This window comes from Triturus cristatus, chromosome 6 (genome assembly GCF_964204655.1).
Source record: "Triturus cristatus chromosome 6, aTriCri1.1, whole genome shotgun sequence".
In the NCBI taxonomy this organism is placed as follows: domain Eukaryota; kingdom Metazoa; phylum Chordata; class Amphibia; order Caudata; family Salamandridae; genus Triturus; species Triturus cristatus.
Genome location: NC_140589.1, coordinates 588061085 through 588080683, shown reverse-complemented (window position 1 = coordinate 588080683; position 19599 = coordinate 588061085). Strand labels below are relative to the sequence as shown.

General features: G+C 41.0%; 1 protein-coding gene across 5 annotated transcripts in view; it reads left to right on the top strand.

The window, feature by feature from the left end:
• Positions 1 to 17684, top strand: part of SNAP91 (synaptosome associated protein 91) — a 667800-nt gene extending 650116 nt beyond the window's left edge. For 3 of the 5 annotated variants that reach the window (XM_085611031.1, XM_085611030.1, XM_085611033.1), the window contains 2 exons: positions 13037 to 13130; positions 16275 to 17684. In XM_085611031.1, the coding sequence (XP_085467157.1) occupies positions 13037 to 13126 (90 nt within the window). In that variant the 3' untranslated portion in view covers positions 13127 to 13130; positions 16275 to 17684. Of the gene's footprint in view, positions 1 to 13036; positions 13164 to 16274 lie in introns of all 5 variants that reach the window. The other 2 variants (XM_085611029.1, XM_085611034.1) reach the window with 1 other exon arrangement.
• The last annotated feature ends 1915 nt before the right edge of the window (positions 17685 to 19599 follow it).

Sequence of the window (19599 nt, the reverse complement as noted above, 5' to 3'; positions counted from 1 at the left end):
CCTTTTCCCACCACCTTGCTGCAGTACATCAGCAACATAAATCACTGCTTCTCCTCACTTGTTCACAAATTGTTACAGCATGATACTTGAAAATTACTGTATTTATATGTACATGTTTACAGTTCTTGGAGGAAAGGATTGCAGATTTAGGAAGAAGAACTCACAATAGTCCCCACCTACAATTAAATAATGTTGTTGTATGTGACAGCCTTTGAATGTTTTTTCAGGAACTAATCTCCACTTTAAGGGTTTGCATCTGAAAAACAAATTGAGTGGGCCAGATAAACATGGCAGCCCACTCTGCATCAGCAGTGACAAAAGCGCACCTTTCAGGCAAGCAGAGAGCTCTAAATATGTGGACCGATCCTCACCCTGAAAAGTAGAGACCAAGGTCTTCAGTGACCTGGCGGGCTGAAAAATCACACATCCTGGTCTGAATGACCCTGATAGTCTTATCCTAGGCCAATTCTTTGGTTTCGAGAAATGTTTGGGCCAGGGGGGGAAAAACAAAATCTATCCCCTCAACTGAGGGTGTGCGACAAGCTTGCATTTTAGCGCCTTTTTTGTTCCTAGTTTATACAAATGGCTTGGAAAAGTACTTGTTGGATCATTGCTCTGATTTCCCAAAGGTAAACAGCAAGAAGATACCTATGTTATCTTATGCCGATGATACGGTATTAATGACCCTCACAGCAAATAGCATGCAGACTTGTCTAGATGCATTTAATAACTTCATGTTGGACCTGGACCTAAAGGTAAACTTTGCAAAATCTTTCGTAATGGTCTGTGGTCCAAAAGGGACAGAAACCCGTAAGTTTATGGTAACCAACAACACCATTGAAAAAGTGGATAATTTTAATTACTTGGGAAATCTTTTTAACAGTAAATTGAGTTGGGTCCCCTTGATGAAGGCGCGAGTACAAAGTACTAGTCGATCCATAGAGGGTCTTTTTCGCTTTTGTAGTAAACGAGGGCAAAAACCGGTCGCACAATTAAAAAGCTTGTATAGAGCAAAATGCTTATCTGTGGCCACTTATGGGGCAGGGGTCTGGGGTACAGAAAGCCCAGCCATGATCCAGGTCATGGAAAACAAATTTATGAAGCGTTTGTTGTCAATCCCATCAGGATCATCTAACAGTTTCTGTCACACTGAGATGGGAATGGAATATGTGACTGACATCATTCGCATTTCGCCCTTATTATTATGGGGTAAAATATGGCTATCAGAAGACCTTCAGCTCTCTAAAGATATCCTCCAAGACTGCAAAAATTTTGACCATGCAATGCAGATCCCATGGCTTTCATACATCCGCGATACTTTGCACAGAATAGGTCTGGGCCACTTTTATGACCACCCCGAAAAAATACAGGGAGACATAAAAACTCTAATTAAAACAAGTTATAGTAAAAGTTTAAGCATGTCATGTCTAGACCAGTCAATAAACTGCTTGGGCAAACTACAGCACCAATTTTATCTAACATTTACCACTCATGTGCAATGGCGTTTTTACCTGACAAGGTTTAGACTAAACACACTTCATTTTCTTTTTGCCTTTCCAAAACAAGGGGGTTGGTGTGAGAGGCTGCCCCCTTGTCCTTGTATTAACAAAGTTAGTCAAAGTACTATCCATATTGTTTTTTTTTGTCCTTTATATAAGGAACCAAGGAGTACATTTATTAAGCCTATTCTAAAAGAACAGCAACCATGTAATTATAAAGAAGGCTATGACTACTTGTTATCATTATCATCTCCTGGAGTATGTTGTGCTATGTTAAGTTTTATAAGATTGTCTCTCCAGATCAGGAAACGGTATAGCTAGTTTGGTCTAAAAACCTTTTATGGTTCCCACTGCTTTCTGACAAATGATGTAAAATTGTACACATTTTTCTTTTTATTCTTTTAATGTACAAATTGTAGAATGATTTTCTAGTGGTGGTCTGTATACTTTTATGATTCTTTCTTTTTGAATCGAATAAAGTTTGTGAATCGAATCGATAAATGTTTGCACTTTTTAACTACTTTTGCAGAAATATTCATATTTACAGGATGCTTTACTTTAATCAAAACATTACTTTGTAATGTCCTTCTGTTGACAAATTGATATAACACATACACAACTTGTTTTAGAGAAGATAAAAAAAGGAGAGAGGAGAAGGTGAGCTCGAGAACAAAAAGATATTGGGCCTCGTGGGTAGGGCTAACCTCCTTCCAGTGTCAAGGGTGTAGCCTAGTCTGTCAACGCCAGATGACACGCTTGGTTATATTAGGGACACAGCTTTCTCCTTGAAGACTGTGTTCTTTTCTGACCAGTTTAAAAAAAAAAAAATCTTATTTATAGAGAGCAGTAATAAATAGATGCATTATGATTTCAAGAAGAGATCAGGGATCAATATAATATGACATAACGTTTTGTGCAAAAAAGCCAACATAAAGTGCAACATTATCTAGCCCACCCAACCAGAGCGAGTATACCAATTCACATGTCGCAACAATTAATTGCACAAAGATGATTTTGTGCATATAATGTGCGATGTGCAAATTTGTTAGAGATACTTTTCATTCGCATTTGCTCCAGCTCCTATACCACCCCATCTGTAATTCAATTCTTTCAAAAAGGTAAGCAAGCTTTCAATAGCTAGATTGGGGGCTCCCTGCAATATGCTCCCAAAAATGCCATATGGCATTAAACCTCTTCTCACACCCCACCCGCTTTGCATAAGCCACTAAAAATTTCAGAGTGCGTGTCATCTTTGCCTTCCAGCCCTAAACTGATTGAATAAGGCTGGTTCTCCTGTTCTGCAGAATAAAGGAGCATGCGATCGTCAGTGCAATATATAGAAAAAAAATGTCCTCCCTTATTAAACCACTGGGTCTCCTTGGAGACCCCAATTAACACCAAGCTTGCTTCTGGGATTATTTTAGAGTGTAAGGCCTGACTAATTGCCTCTAATAATTCAATCAAAAAAATGTTCTATGTACAGGCAAGTCAAAATCGTGTCGAGCCAGTCTCCCGCCTTTTGCTAATGACAGCGAAGACAGTTATCGGGGACCAATGGGTACATTTTATGGAGAGTTACTGGGGTATATATAATATGCCATCCATTGAGTTAAGAGTGACCTTCTTTTAAAATGTGCATCTTGTAAAGTTTTAGACCCAATCTCTGAGGTAGCATACCAGTCCCTTTCTGATAAATTACATTGCATTCTATCAAGGACCGTCTTCTGAAATCCAGCAATTTCATGTTTCAGGGAATGGTTCCTAAGCAGTCTATACAAGTTTCCTACTCCCATCAGTTTGCTTTTAAACAGTGCACAGCTTATAGGGTGCAAACCTTGACTGTTCCCCAGGATATTAGCTGCCAAGAAGTGGACTAACCGTTCAAAGCTTTAAAAGAACTGGTTGCACTGTACCCCACTTCTGGAGAGAAGCTCCTCCCAATAGATTTACCCCATAAATAAAAATCTCCATATTCTTTAATACCTATCAAACTTAATCTCCATGTCAGATGGCAATAACCCCAAAAATGTGCTCTCCTGGAGCAAAAATGAACAGTCAAAATTAAAATGCGAAGATTTAGAAAGGATGCACAGCTCTCCTCTAAACACCTGAGGAAGTTTGTATCTTAGACTTTTTGAGTTGTTTCACTGGTTTAATAAAAGCTGGTAGGCTTATTTCAGATTCATGTACCATTCTTGTTGAAAAGAAATTGTCAGATACCCTGTCCCCATCCAAAACCCTTGCTGCGTATCCATTAAGCCAATCTGCACTGTATTTGAGGAAGTGCCAATCCATCCTGTGTTTTCTCTAGTTGTAAAACACTGTTTCACCCTAGACGTTTTTTTTGTTCCAGATAACCCATTAAATTTTCTCGCATTGCCTCATAATTCAAACGATACAGATCAGTAAAATTATTTGTAACAAATATTCCAAGATACCTTATGGGTATTTGCAACCTCGCTTGGGGCTGTAATAAGACTGGTAGATCTGCAGCAGCTACATTGATGAGCAAAACCTCAGTTTTGCTTTGATTTATCTTATAACCCCCTATTCATGTAAACCCCCTATCCTCTCCATTCCCCCTTGTATATTTAACTCATCTGGTTGCAAATAAAGAATATTGGTTTCTGTGAAAAGTTTGATATAAAATGTACACAACTTGCTTTAGACATGATAAAACAAATGAGAGAGGAGGTGAGCTCATCATATTTATCAAAATTATGACTAGTAGAGAATACTCACGAGAACAAAAAGAGATTGGGCCTCATGGGTAGGGCTAACCTCCTTCCAATGTCCAGGGTGTAGCCTAGCCTGTCAAAGCTAGATTACACTTTTGGTTACATTAAGGGCCCAGCTTTCTCCTTGCAGAAGACTGTGTTATGTTGGAGGGTGATTTTAGAGTGGTCTTTCATCTCCTTAATTTCAGAAGGGGTGTGATATCTAAAATAACAAGACACATGTGAAATGCAGGAACTGGGTCACAGTGGCACCATTTATTCAAAGAAACCAATTTAAACAATGATCGTCAAAAGCACATTTTAATCAGAAATAACTCTAAGCAATCTCGCAAGTAACAAGTGTTGAGACACATCTTAGACGAAGAGCTAAACATGCAATCTTAGTAAGTTTAGAATCACGGCAATGAGAGAGAGAGAGAGAGAGAGAGAGAGAGAAAAGAAAAAAAATATGAATTAAAAAATGGAATAAGCATTACAACCTCAATAGGAAATTCTAAATAAAATGGTTAACCAGGAGAACACTCACACGTTGTGACCCAAAAGTTCACTGTGCGATGTGGTCAACGAATGGACTGAGGGCAGCTCTTTTATATTATTTTAATGAGGAACTGCTGACCATAAGTCCTGATTATGTTTGACCGTAAATCATAACAAACATTTTAACATTTATTGAAAGCAATGTGCATCGCTTCTTGGAAACTTTTAAGAAAGTAGAAAATTACAAAAGGTGAGAGGTCACTTGTAATTTCTAAAGCTGTAGAAAGTCCTAGTTGGCCCAGTTGGCCCTCATTCCTACTCTTAGCCAATTTTGTTCTTCTAATTGACAGATGCATCCTGTTATTGCTACATCTTGATGTTTAGAAAAGATGTACACGAAGAGGTTATAGGAGAGATACATCTGAGTATACAAGAGGGCATGAGGCCTACTGCCTCCGTAGACGCTCAAGGCAGTGTGGACAATTTTAATACAACCCTGTCTTTTGGCTGGTAGGGATAATTGAGACTCTCATGCTTCAGCTGTGGACAGAATGGGCCTGGGGCACTATATGGTAAAACTAGACCTTGCTTCAGTTCTTTTCTGACCAGTTGTCATTTTTTAATGTTATGGTGCTCACAATTGATGAAATATAGGTCATTTTTTTTCCATTACACCTTCACGTATTATTTTTCTGTTTCAATGTTTCCTTTTCGTTGACCATCCACTGGCCGGTTTTTCGGCCTGGCTAAAGGCTATTATGATCTATTCAAAGAAAGAAGCATAATTTCAGACCTCTCGGTCCCATTGCTTGTTTTAAATGTCCCTCTTATATGGATCAACCCCTCATTCAACAACCATTGGTCATATTTAAGTCATTCCTGAAGAATTTTGTCATTTTCCTGGTATATGGAAATTTAATGTGTGAGGCAGCCTCATGAGCCCATGTGGGTACTGGTGAGTTTTATCTTGGTGTGACATAACGCAGACATGTGGCAAGTGCTTTCTTGAACCATTAATCTTGCAGATAAGTGGTGCATCTTACTTCATTTACTTGTTGTGGCTTGCATCTTGCCCTCCCTTAACATCACAGGATTTTGAAATACATACAGAGAGATGATCAAAACATATAGTCCTTTGATCAGCAGTTTTTTCATTTAAGTGTAATTTGCTTATTGATCAATGTACATTCACCAACCATTGGTTCACGCTCTAATTCATGAAGTTTGGAGCTTCCCCGTTTCTCTGATATATGGTCCTTTCATTGGTGCAACAATCTGATCCATTTTTAGGAAGGAGAGCTTATGCCAGTTGTAAGTAAGTGTAACATAGCAGAAGCATCCATTGTGCTTGCTTTCACAGTTTTGTGTCCTCCATCATTGACACTTACATGACGTTACAGTGGATTAAAGGTGTAATATTTAATATCCAGCATCATTCTAACCACTGGCAATTGCTCAAGGTAGCATTCCAATGCCTTTATTCTTTTTATCCACTATACCTACTTAGTTTGGACTCAGCAATATGCGAATCAGTCTTGACCCTGCTCTGACAGTCCTACATGATTGTCAGTGGTTAGACTTATTTCAAGCATTCCTCCCGTCACCTTTGTGTATTTGATGTACCACCCTAAGTGGGAAGGGTTTGATGATTCCAAGTTCCAGCCGTATTAGGATTTGTGGTGTTTTCCATAAATTAAATATCTTCCTGATCCTGTTCAGAAATGAAATGTTTACTTTGCTGATTGTGTCCGGGGGCCAACAAACTGAACCATAAGTAGGGGCTGCCACTAATTTGGTGTTGGTCACAGTTAAAGTTGGGCCAACTGCATCTCCTCCATATTTCAATGTGAAGCTTTTTATTATCCCTGATATTTCTTACAATTTTTGTCAGATGTGTCAAATGAGCATTCAAGTTTAATTTGTTATCAATAGTGACACCTAAGTATGAATGTTTAGACACTGCTCAGTTTAGTCCGGGCCAATAGAGCAGATATATCTGGGCCTTTGACATCCAAATAACATAACTTTTTTTTTTTTTTATATTAATGTGCAAATTGTTAACCTTATTATAGGCATGTGCCCTGGTAAGTTGCTCTTGAAGCCCACTCTGCGTGGTTGAGAGCACCACTAAGTCATCAGCAAAAGTCATGATTTCAATTTTGGTAATTTATGTGTATCCCCCTTTTATGTTGCAGTGCAGCTGCAATATTTGATATGTACAGGCTGAATAATAGCTGAGCTAGAATACAGCCCTGTTTTAGACAGTTATAGGTGTTAATATTTGATGTCAGTCCTCTGCTATCCGAAAGTTTCATTTGAACCCAGGTGGTACTGTAGAGATCCATTAAGATGTCTAGGATGCCTCAATCGATTCCCCACGAAACCAGCTTTGCCCACAGTTGTGCTCCATTTTCTTTGTCGAAAGGAGTCGAAGTCAATGAACCATGCAAACAATTTATTCTCCTTGGGTCTTCCTGCTTTCTGGGTTAGGGTGGAAATTGGCATGATATTGTGTAGAGTGGAGCATTTTGGTCGGAAGCCTGATTGATGAAACATTAGTCTCTTGGTTTCTTCAGCTCACTTTTGGAGATGACCTAATAGATGCTTTGCAAAGATTTCCCTTTTGCATCTAGCAAAGCCTAACCTATTACTGTGAGGGAAATTTCTCAGACCTAGTTTATGGATCGGCTAAATAATTAAGCCTTTTCAAGAGGGTAATAGACACCCTGAGTAAATCACTGTATTCATTATAATGGCCACCAAAGAACTCCAAGTGGATACGTTGAGTTTAATCACTGCTTTGGCAAGGCCATTCAGCCCCAGGGGCCTTGAATTGATGGAGTTTGTAATCAGCAGTTCAGTCTCTTGAGGAGAGATGTTATAACCCACTGATTCCCAATTCTTATCATGGTTTAGGGAGTTTTGTGCTGAGGGAGTTTTGTATTGAGGACTCCTAAAGATTAGCTAAGTAATCTTCCTAGACCGCAAAACAAAATGTGAAAATCTCCTGTTCTATAAGTATTGGTTCCCGACTCTGCTAAGGCCCAGAATGTCCTTTAATTTTTTGTATGGATTGCATTTTGGAGCACAGTCTATAGCTGTTCCTGCTGGCTTCTTTAGATATTATGAATTACCTTTTTCAGCCCCTTTTTTTTTTTTTAGATGTTTCATCAGTTGAAAATGATTCAGGCTGGACTCCTTATAAAGTATTTTTAGTGATTTCCTCACTATCTTTTTGGCTTTAAAATAATGTTTTCATGGTCTGAGTTGCCCGTTTGCCTAAACTAGGTTTCATATGTATTGTTGGGACCAGGAAATCAAATATTTCCCTGAGATGATTGGTGCACCTCTTGATGCCCAGAACTAGGTTCCCTGCTACCGTTTGTACCTTCATCATAGTATGAGCATAGAAAAATTGGGGCCATATCTGCTGTATCTATATGTCCAACATACAGTTCCACACCATCCTTTTCCCTAATTTTACCATTAATTGTTTACCGTATAGCTTGTTATCTGATGCAAACAATTCAATATTTTTATTTAATGATTTGCTGTGGGTTATGATCGCTTTCTGGCCTAGTTATAATCTCATATTCTTTTATCAAGTGAAAGTCTGCCATACTTGCCCCCTAGTGTTGAAGGTGGCTTGGGCCAGCTGTTCTTTTACACATATCCCATTAAGGTGACATAAAGTGTGGAGCGGATTAATTTCCCTGACTATTTTCTCTTCATTTGTATCTCCTTGTAGGAATAAAGTATTGCTGAAATTACCAGTTAATAGCACTGTTTCATTTTTGTTTAAATCAATTGAGGTTTCCACTGTATTTAGCTAGCAATTTGCTCTTTTCTTCCTTTTGCCATTGTGGGAGGAATATAAAAATGAATCGCATATAACTGAAGATGATTGGTAAAGATCACTCTGACAGCCGATAGGATTGTTGTTCTAATGATAACCTGGTAACTAGTTATGTCCACATCAAATTTTAAAAGTACTGAAAGATCCCCGTGTGGTTTCCCCTAAGGTCCTTTTGTAGCTGGAGCTTCTAAATTATTATCTCCTGTGGCCCATGTCATTCGTGTATACTCCTTTAGGGATTGACTATCTGTCTTAAAATGGATGCTGAATAGGTCCCTTTAGACTATATATTTGAGATCTTTACAGTCTTGTGAAATTCTCTGTAAATTATTTCTGTTTAACACGTCAAATGACCCTTCTGACATATAAGTTTGAACAAAATCAATTAGAAAAGGGGGCCTTCCCTGACATCATGTTTATTGTTGGTGACTTTAATTTTTGGCCTTGGACATCTTTGTGGGCCAGAATATTTGGTGATCTTTATTCCCCACATTGAACAGAGCTTGGGTTGCTCCTTGTGCCTGCCATGTTATTTTTAGTATTATTCGCCTTCTCTTTATCTGGCTTACTTTCCACTTGATCTACATTAATCGAAGACTCCTTGTTACCTGTTGGATTTTGTAGGGTTTTCACTATTTGAGAAATTTCAGCAGACCTATTTAGAAGAATATATCGATTTCTTTCCCAATTACCTGGACCCCAGCTGCTATACACGGAGATGCTTCCTCTTAGATTTCTTATCATGGTGCCCCCTGTATGTGTGACAGGTTGCTATTTATTTCCGTCTGATCCTCCTGGGCAATCTGATATTGCGTCAGTTAGGACGTCCAAACTGTGGAACTCCTTGCCCAGCCACATGCGTTGGCTGGATTTAGAACAGTAATTCAGAAAAGCTCTAAAATGGTGGCTTTTCAGGCAGGAGCAGTAGTAGTTGGCATCTCTCAGTCCGGCTAGTCTGCTAGCGCCGGGACACCTCTTCGAAGGTAGCTGTGCGCTTTATAAGTTGCCATTCATTCATTCATTCTTATGGAATTTGGTCAATGTCATTTTGTTACAGGTGTTGTTAACCCAGTTAGAGTAAGTGGCTATCTTCCGGCTGCACAGTTATGGTCTCAACTTGTGATGAGTCCAGGGCTATGACTTGAGTGTCTTGACAAATGGAGTCATTATCCTATGCTATTTTACCTTTGTTCCCTTGTTAAAGGTTGCTGTAAAAAAACAAGTCTCTGCTTCCTGTAATGGAGTGCTCAAATAGTTTCCAATACTTGGGGGACATATTATCAAGCAACAGCGATAATTATCGCTGGCCGCGCTTAGCGTGAATTCTTTTTTCGCCGGCTATCGCTGGAAATTATCACCATGCTAGCGCTGTATTAACAGCTCGGGGACAGAGATTCTTCAGGTGCGACCACCACTTCGAGAGGTAAGTTGGGAAGCTGTAGGTTAGGTAGGCACCCAGGAGCTGGGCACAGGGGGCCGCAGGGCGCCAGGTGCAGGGGTGTCTTTTCGCGTCAGGAAATTTTACACTCTGCTAGTCGCGGTTGGAGGTGTCCCTGGTTGTGAGGCTGCAGGCTTCGTCAGGAGCGTCGAGGAGGGTCCTTGGGTGCTGGATTCTTGGTCACAGTCGCCGGGGGGGACGTCCTCGTAGTCTTTGTTCACTCAGGCACAGGCCAGGCTCGGCGGGTGCAGAGTGTGCTGGAATCACGGTTCCTGGTTTGGCACCAGGGGTTGTTGCTTGTTTGAGCAGAACCACTGCTCATGGGAGTCCCAGTCTTTTAGAGGAGCAAGGCAGTCAGGTCCTCCGGGGTTTTCGAGGTTGCTGACCACTGGCGATGCCGGGATTTAGCAGGAGCTGGTTCGAGCGTCGACAGGCCTGTAGGGCTGGGGAAAAGTCCGTTGGTGTTGTCCTCTTGTTAGCAGCTGCACGGCAGATCTTCTTTCTTCTTGTTCTTCTTTCTTGTTTCGGATTCGGGATCTGAGGATGGAAGGTTCAGGGAGCCCCTAAATACTAAATTTGGAGCGTTGCAGGTAGGTAGAGGTCAGGGACTAATGGGTCCCTTTGCCTGGGGTGGGTACACCCCCCTAGCCTGCCACTCTCCAGTGCGAGGGGGGCAGGAGCCTAGTCCTGATTGGGTAGGGCTCCCCATCCTCAAGATGGCGAGAGCCCGGAGTTGTGCTTCCCCTCGCCTCCCCCACCTGAGGGGTGGGGTTGGCAGAGACTGGCACACCCCATTTCCTCACTTAGGTTTTCCCGCCGATCATCCCGCCAGAGTGGCGGTCAGAACCAGTGGGGGCCAGTTGCTGAGTACAGCAAGTGGCCCGGAGAAGCTCACAAAGGTGGCATGCCTTTGAAGCTTCCCCTGCCCATCCTGGGGGAGGAGACCTAGCACCTCGCCCAGGATGTGTATTGTTGCAGACCCACAAGAGCGGATGGCTCTCTACCCTGGGGTCCAGCAACATGTCTGCTGGGTGGCAGCCTAGGCAGCCTCTCAGTCAGGACGCTGGTTGTTGGTTAGGTTCAGGGGGCATCTCTAAGATGCCCTATGTCGTGCATTTTACAGTAAATCCCACACTGGCATCAGAGTGGGTTTAATGTGCTGAGAAGTTTGATATCAAACTTCTCATTCTTCAGTGCAGCCATCATGGTGCTGTGGAGTTTGTGATGACGATCTCCCAGCACCATATACTCTTAATGGCAGCACTGAACTTGCAGTGCCCAGGAATGGACCTGGGTACTGTAGGGGTACAGGGCTCATGCACCTGTACCCACACCACTGGCATAGTGTACCCAGCTTGAGTGATGACTGAGGTATGCCAGGGCAGTGTGCTTGTGGGCATGGCACACAGGGATGTGTGCCATGTCGACTGTTTTGTTCTGCACCAAGACACTCAGCCTGCAAAGGCAGTGTGTGTGTGTCAGGGTACAGGGCCTCTAAGGGTGGCACAATAAGTGCTGCAGCCCTTAGGGGCCTTCTCTGGTCACAGTGCCATGGGTACCTATGGTACCATTTACCAGTGGCTGATATGTGGGCAGAGATGCCAATTGGGTTTAGGCTTCAATGCAGTTTTAGGGAAGGAACACAGGCCTTGGGCACCTGATTCGCAGGAGCCCAGGGCGCTCTCAAAGTACATCAGCAATTCAGCAAAAAGTGGGGGCATACCATGCAAGAAAGATGGCACTTTCTTACATTGCAGTATAGAGCTAAGCAGAACACTTTAATTTTGGAGCCCCAATATAACATTATACAGTCCCTTAGCTCCTCTTCGGCATCGCAATCCAGCTTTGGCTTTAGTTTAAAGTTTTAAACTTACCTCTACCTTCCGCGATTGCCACCTTCCCCCACAACTTGAAGAACCACAATGTTGATGGGAAACTAATCACAGAGTTGTCCCAATCCCCAAACATTTGCAAACAGCTACCCCTATGCCCCCTTGGTTTGAATCCCAGCGATGACCCGCCTGTGAAGAACCACCCAACCATGCGTCCTAACCCCACTGGCTCTCTATGGAAGCGGACACGATGACCGTGTCTGTGGCCCTGGCGCAGACAGAATCTTCTCCATATGGTAGATATTGGGGAGTTGTTGAAGGGCATTTAAGGTGCTCCATTTTAAAAAAGAAATCACCACCTCCCTCGCAGAGCAGGGAGCAGTGTTTGGCATTCCAGTGCTCCTTCCGGTGCACAGCGCAGGCTCTGTATTTCCAACGGTGTTGTGGGCAGACACAACAAAAACGTACAGAGGAAGAGTTGTGTTATAAGTAGACACTGTGTTGGAAGCACTATGGTCACTGTGCACACCCATTCTATACACTTACACCTTATTATCTTTTCATGTAACCATCCATCGACTCGTTCTTCCCCTCACTTTCTCACACACTCACTCTGATACGTAAACTGTTCAAACAATAATTCAGCACATAGAAAAAAAAGCCTGACCTATTGGTTTAGCCAAAGGTTGCATTAAAGGTTGCTATGAGTTGCAAATATGTTTTGTGAATGGTGGAGCTCACAGACCTGGAGGAGAGGTGTGATCATAGTTACTGGTGACTGAAGGTGGCGAGAGGAGATTAGGAAATCCTTGAGTAGTGGAAGCGAGAAAATGTCATAAATTGGAGAGACCCAAAATCACTCCACCTTTATAAACCGCCTACTTATTTAACATTTGAATAATGTCTAGCTCTCTAAGATGTAAAAAAAAAAAAATAGCAAAGATGCTAGGTTATGTTCCTATTCCTAGGTGTACTCGCTACTGAATGCCATATACTATTGGTGTATGTGTTATCAAAGTTCTTCTTTAATGTGGTGTAAGTTTAATAATTTGAAATCCATATGGTAATATTTTGCAATGGAATGCCTACAAATTCTTTGTTATGCATGTTACAGTATGTTTGATGCAAAGCCACACAATTTTTGTGAGTAGTGGTATTGAGTTTCTTTTTTTTCTCAACTGTTCTTCCTTTGTTAGCTTTCTCCAAGTTCACCTGCATCTCAGAGTCCTAAGAAGCAACCAACAAAGGATCCATTAGCTGACCTGAACATCAAGGATTTCTTATAATCAAGTACGGTACCACTGCGTCTCTCCCTGGTTTTCGGTTAGTGTGTCCGCTTCACTTTGACTGCTTGACATTAATGATCTGTTGTAATGCTTGAATGTCAAATAGCTGTATTGCAAGAATCTAATTGAGAGAGCTTTGTAAGATCATAAAATGTAGTATAATCTGCTAATTATTTATTCTTATAGTAGAGAATACATGCGGTCTCATTGCTCATCTATTGTCCTGGAATTCATAGCAGAAGACATGGAAAGTCAGTCAATAGAAGCACAATTTCCAGCATTTTTCTGCTTTTAAAAATAAATATAGATAGGAAACGTATTGTGTTCGGTCTGTATTTATCTGCAAAAATCAGTAAAAACGGAAAACTGGGAGCCTTATTTACACACTTGGGTGCTTCCCTGGGAGCTTGATAAGATACAACATTTTAACTTCAATAGCCCTACTTCCTTGTAGTGTCATAATATTAGAGGAGGACTTGGTAGGACTGAAATTCCTCCTACCCCCTTTCCGTTTTTGTGTGTCTAGCCTTATTTATAACCATGACGGCAATAGATAGAAAGACGTACACAATCATCCACATAATAGCATCTTCTGTGTGTACAAGAACATTTCTTAAATGAAACCTTTGTTGCATTAAGGCGTTGCAAGGCCTTGTGATGTAAGAGATGTAAACTGCAAATGTTTTCCAGGACAAATAGGATTGATACTGCTGGACATGTTAAGGGTAGCGTTCATGAATGAAAACCACGTGATCAGTAGAATGGACTGTAGTGGGATGCACTGTGTAGTGAATTATTGTAAACTCAGCAACAAAGATACTAAGTAAGGTGGCAATTGAAATACTGCTCTGGAGCCTGTTGTACCATTTTGGTTTAGCCATTTCACTTGGGCTGGTAAATACTGGACAGAGACCCTTCCAACCTTAGGTTCTGATAACTGAGGTCCAAAATTGTGAAGTGAATTGTGTGCCTTGGTCTGTCATGATGCTATTAGGTAGACCATGATATCTGACTATCTTGTTTAAAAACACTGATGCTAGAACTGGTTCAGAAGGCAGTGTCTGAAGTGGACCATTTTATTGAAGTAATTCATCACTACTTAAAGTGTTGTGCAAATGTCATATAGAAGTAGTTCAACTATAAAGTCCATGGAAATTCTGGACCAAGGTATCACAGTGGTTGGAAGAGGCCTAAGTAGTCCAATAGGTTTAGCGTTACTGTATTAAGCTTAAATGTATGTGGCACAAGACTGTGTGCATTGTTTAGCTTCTTGTTCTATCCTGGCTACGAGAATGTGTTATGTGAGAGCTAGAGTTCATCAAACATCATGGTGTCTTGTTAGTGGAGTTTCATAGCACTAATATATGATCTTATCATATAATGGATTAGCAGGTATGAAAATTTGATCTTTTTGGAATAATCTGTCTTTCTGCTGATAAGTTTCTGGGTCTTGTGCAAGCCATGCTTCTTTGTCAATAGTTTGTTGAGCCTGTAGGATTTCCTGATGGACTGCTGTCACCTTGGAGTTCACTACAAGGATGAATGATGGTGCAGTGACCTCTTCATTATTTTCCTCTATCCAGGATAAAGCGTCTGCTGTTCTATAATGATTTCACAGCTGATATGCTGCTGTGACATTAAAACTTGAGAAAAAGAGCATCCAGTGTGCATGACTACAGTTTATGCAATGCATAAACTTTGGAAAGCTTAAAGTCTAACGGCCTATCCAAACAATTAGGTAATAATTGGCACCTTCCGAATAGTGTCTCCAGTGAGAGAAAGCATCGCTGGTGGCTAATTGCTCGCTATTGTAATTTGAATAATGCTATTCAGTTTCTGTAAGCTTTCAGTAGTAGAAAGTAACTGGATGCAATTTGTTGGTATTTGGATCTCTTTGTAATGAGATGGCACCAACTTATGCGGCAGAAGGGTTTCTTTCTACTATAAATGGTAATGCAGGATCTAGCAGTTGAAAAATGGGGGGTATTGTGAATAACTCTTTCAGTTCCCTTAAATCCCCTTCTTGCAGAGGGTGTGAAATTTAGTTTTTTCTCTTATCATGCTATATTCCCTTTCTTTACTCTCCTCCGATTTCAGCTTGGGTAGCTTAGGCTGCAGCGCTCCATTTTTTAATCATGATTGTTTCACTGGCTGTTTGAAGCAGCTAAAGTACTTTACTGCTGCTTGGCCTTTTTGGGGGGCATTTATCTGGTGGACACTTGTGCTCTGTGTGTTGATATTGGTATGAAGTCCTCAGGGAACTGTTGGACAAGTATGCAGTGTAAGAACACCTTTATCCTACAAGAGACCTATATCATTAGCACAAGCCTGGACCCCAACTTGCATGGTGGGCAATTAACACAATTATACTTTATTTTCTTGCATGAACACCATACTAAGCTTTAACCTTTCTACTTTTGAACACATCTGACATTTATTGTAGTTAGTTTTGAGACTTTATGCCTAGAAGATCGTTAGTAAAGACTAGTGGATTGATATACAATAGGCGGTAAGTCAACATTTTCCAATTTCTAAAGGAACCACTACCTGGAGGAGAACCCAGTGGTGTAATTTGCCACCCTTATAATAACCGCACGAAGGAGGAAATTCCACCCGTGATTTCTTCTTGAAAATTAGAATCTATAGGAGCCATCCACTATAGAGTAAAAAGACAGCTCACTTTACCCAGTTCTGCATCTCTCACAATCACCAACAAAACGCAGCGGCCCGTGCAGGTAAGCGAGTGGGGCGGGAATATGTAGACAGACGACAGAATAGGTCAAATTAAATAAATAAGTAAACCCTATTCCACCGTCGGTCAACATCCACCCCCACCGTCCCGCTTACCTCTACTGGCCACTGCTGCCAGCAAAACACAATCTAGAATGTTGCTTTGTTTCATGATGTATACTTGGGTTTTGAGATGTATTGTGACATCATTTACTAGTGGCCCTTTTAATTCATAAATCAGCATATTTCCATTGCAACTGACTCTAACTGAAGCTCTAAAACATTACAATTTATGAACCCAGAAACAGGGACCTGGCGAACAAGGTCATGTTTTTGATTTAAAATGGGCAAACATAATGGTTGAAATTGCTGAGGAAGTGGAGATGAGTGCAGTTCTAACTGTGTTTTCTCTTTACAGCTGCACTTTTGTGATCGGAATGTGAGAGTTTGGAGCCTACCAGTAACCTATTGAAGCTCAGTTTGAAATGAGCCACCACTACCAAACCCAGTGCTTCTTCAGACCTAATTTTACTTCTGAAAGTTGTAGCACAGCTGTGAAAGTGAACATTAGGAATGTGTACTACCTTAGCTGTTATCTCTACTCTTACCTCCATTTTTGTGAAATTGGGTTCCTTCTGTGTCTTACAGTTTAAACAATGGATGTATGTTATTGATGCCTTCTAGTGTTTTCTGAACTTTTGAGGGCAGATGATGCAACTGTTGTTTGGTGATCTACTTGGAGCGACGTGTCTGTGTTTTGGAGGTTTCGATGTATATACCTTTTTGACAAACCGCAGCATTTGCGTTTTACCTGTATATCTGTTACAAAAACGTACATGGTGGGATGATCATATCGAATAGTAAGACAAACCCTCTTCATATATACAAAGGTCTGTTCTTTTGTCTACGCTACTTTTCCATTGATGGGAATTTAATTTATTGTGGAAATTGTTTTATTTTTGTGGTACTGTATATGCTAAGAAATATTTATAATTTAATTTAATATTTAAAAAATGCAATCTTCCATGACACATACACAGCTCTTTGAGGCTACTGTAAGAAGCATGAAAATCATATCTGAAGGAAAATCTTATTCATCACTATTTTATTTAAATTGTATATTTTAATTATACGTTCAAGTTTTTGTACGTGGATCAGCATACATGTCAGTTTAATGGGCTGACCCCAGGTAAACTGTTTCACACAGTGAAGCAAAAAAAGGAAGCCAAGTATGTCTGTAATTTTGAGAGATTTAAATTCTTGAAAACAGACTTTTCTGGATCACCTTGTCAGACCATCTCCATAACTTAGGCTATTGTTTTTTTTATGTTGTTTTGTGTTCATCTTTGTTAACTTGCTTGTTTGTTGATTAGTCGATTATCATTCTCAAAATGTGCAGGAAGTATATTTCCTTTGTCCATATCAAGCTCTTCTGCGAACACTATTCCATAAAAATTTATTTTTTAAATTTGTGATCGCATTTTCATTGTTCACAGTCTTTGTGCTGGTGTCTTGGCTTACATGTATGATGCATTCAAATGAAGTCACTGTTTATCAGTGTTGAAAAGTGGCTTGGCAGCTGTTTGTGAAAGCATATTGGGTTAGAAAGACCTTCACCTTCTGCAAGTCTTTCGAATTAACTATGTAATTGATGTATGGTACCATAAAATAAGTGGTTGTTTCTGGATTTACTGTGGGGATAACATACACTGTAATCGGGGAAAATTATACAAAGTACATTTCAAAATGGCTTTCCTTTGTATTTTGTTTGGAAACCCCAGTGCATGTGTGCCCTTTGAGATGCAATAAACACAATGAACAAAGTAAATATTGATACACTCCGTGTCTTTGTCATATTGTGATTACGTTTCTTTTGTTTTATATTTTGGAAATAACATTGTCGCAACATGAGTATTGTTTTTTTCTTTAGTGAATTTTGGAGGCTGTGAAAAAAGTGGCAAGGTAAATTGTAGGTTAGATGTCAATGTGTGTTAGGGAAAAAACGGCATTTCACAAAAGGTTCTTGTTTTGGAATGTAAATCTATGAACTATTCTGTTAATACACCATTAATCAATATGATCAAGCCGGACATGTAGGTTTCCTTACATAATACACATTCCTGCCTCACAGCAGACAAAATATCTATAAAAGCTCATCAAACTGTGAGCGATTATTGGTATTCTCATTCCTTACAATTATAGTTAACACTGGTTTTTATTTTTTTATTTTTAAAAATGCCTCTGTAAGACAATGTTGGTTCCCTTATCAGACTGCCAGATCCTATAATGTGTTAACACCTAAACAAAACGTGCCAAATTATTTCTACTTCGAGTCTTGGCAGGGACGCTCAACATCCTGTGATTCTGGGCAAATCACTTTATCTCCCCGTGCAAAAAAAAGTAATGAATGTATCTATCTGTAACGTAACTGGTGCTCATGTAAAGCGCTCTGATAGCTTCTGGTCTAGTTCGCGCTATATAAAACTCCCCCCGCCCCCCCAAAATACGTCAAAGTTGGCTGCTCTAGCCCTTAAGCCACATTCTCTCCCCAATGCCAAGAGCCGCTCCATGACAGTGGGGCACAAGTCATGCAGCTGTACTGGTGTACAAATTACTCCGTGTGGAAATCAGACAGAGCGAGAGAGGGAGACAAGGAGCGATGCAAACAGAGAAGTCGACAAGCGAAATGTTATGGTGATCACCTTTCAAACATTGTAGACATGACATAGTATGCAAGCATGCTCCAGAAACCATTGCTATTTTCAGGGTAATTGACCACGTGCAACCGATTTCCAACACCCCCCCCCCCACCCCCCTTGCTATAGTAAATTCCAAGATGAGAGAAAAATGTTACCTATAAGGACCCAGGCTTGGTGAGTATCTATCCAAATGTACAGAGAGTCCTTGTGCTGCCCGGCCTGGGAGGGCTCCGCGAACCACAGGAGGGCCAAGCAGACAGAGGGTTGCTTTCGGGCCATGCTGCTGCATTGTGTGCTGCCTGCTAAGTAATGCTGCGCTGGTGTTAAAGCAATTAAAGTTGGAGCACAGCATGGCCCTGGGAGACTGTGGGTCAGATGATGTTTTCGCAACGCGGCTGTCTTTCCCTCCCTCCCTACATGCGTGCTGGGGGGCGGACAGTTGAATCGAGGAAACGAGCATGCAAGCCACAAATGGACTTAAAAAAACAAAAAAGTTAATCCTTAACATAGCTTATTGTTGGTCCTGCGTTTGGAAAAACAGGTGGGAGGAGGCAGCTGTAGCCGAAGAGAGAGAGCGAACATGGAGGAGGAATCCGCTGCAACCCAGGAGAGGGAGCAAGCGTGCAGTTCCTAAGCTTAACGAAGCAAAAAAGTAGAAAAGAGTGTGCCAAAACTAATAAATAACTAACCAACTCACAACACATGTAAAGGGGGTATCCTCATGTGAGGTCACAAAATGAGACAACGCAGTACTATGGAGGGACTACTAGCCCTGTTGACCAATGAAAAGAGACAGTTTCCAAAGGACAATGACACAAGCTAATGAAATATGGCGGCGGATAGTAGGCGGAGCTTCATGTACATCTACAGCATGCCTCGCAGAGCATCGCGTGCGTTGCCCAGGCTCAACCTATAAACGACATAGAGGAAAATGTTGTTATGAACCACAGAAAGTGTACTTGCCTGTTCTTCTGGGAAGATTTAGTTTGAGGCACTAAATGGGAGTGAACTGAAGGTGTTTTATGACCCTCTGCCTAAACAGCA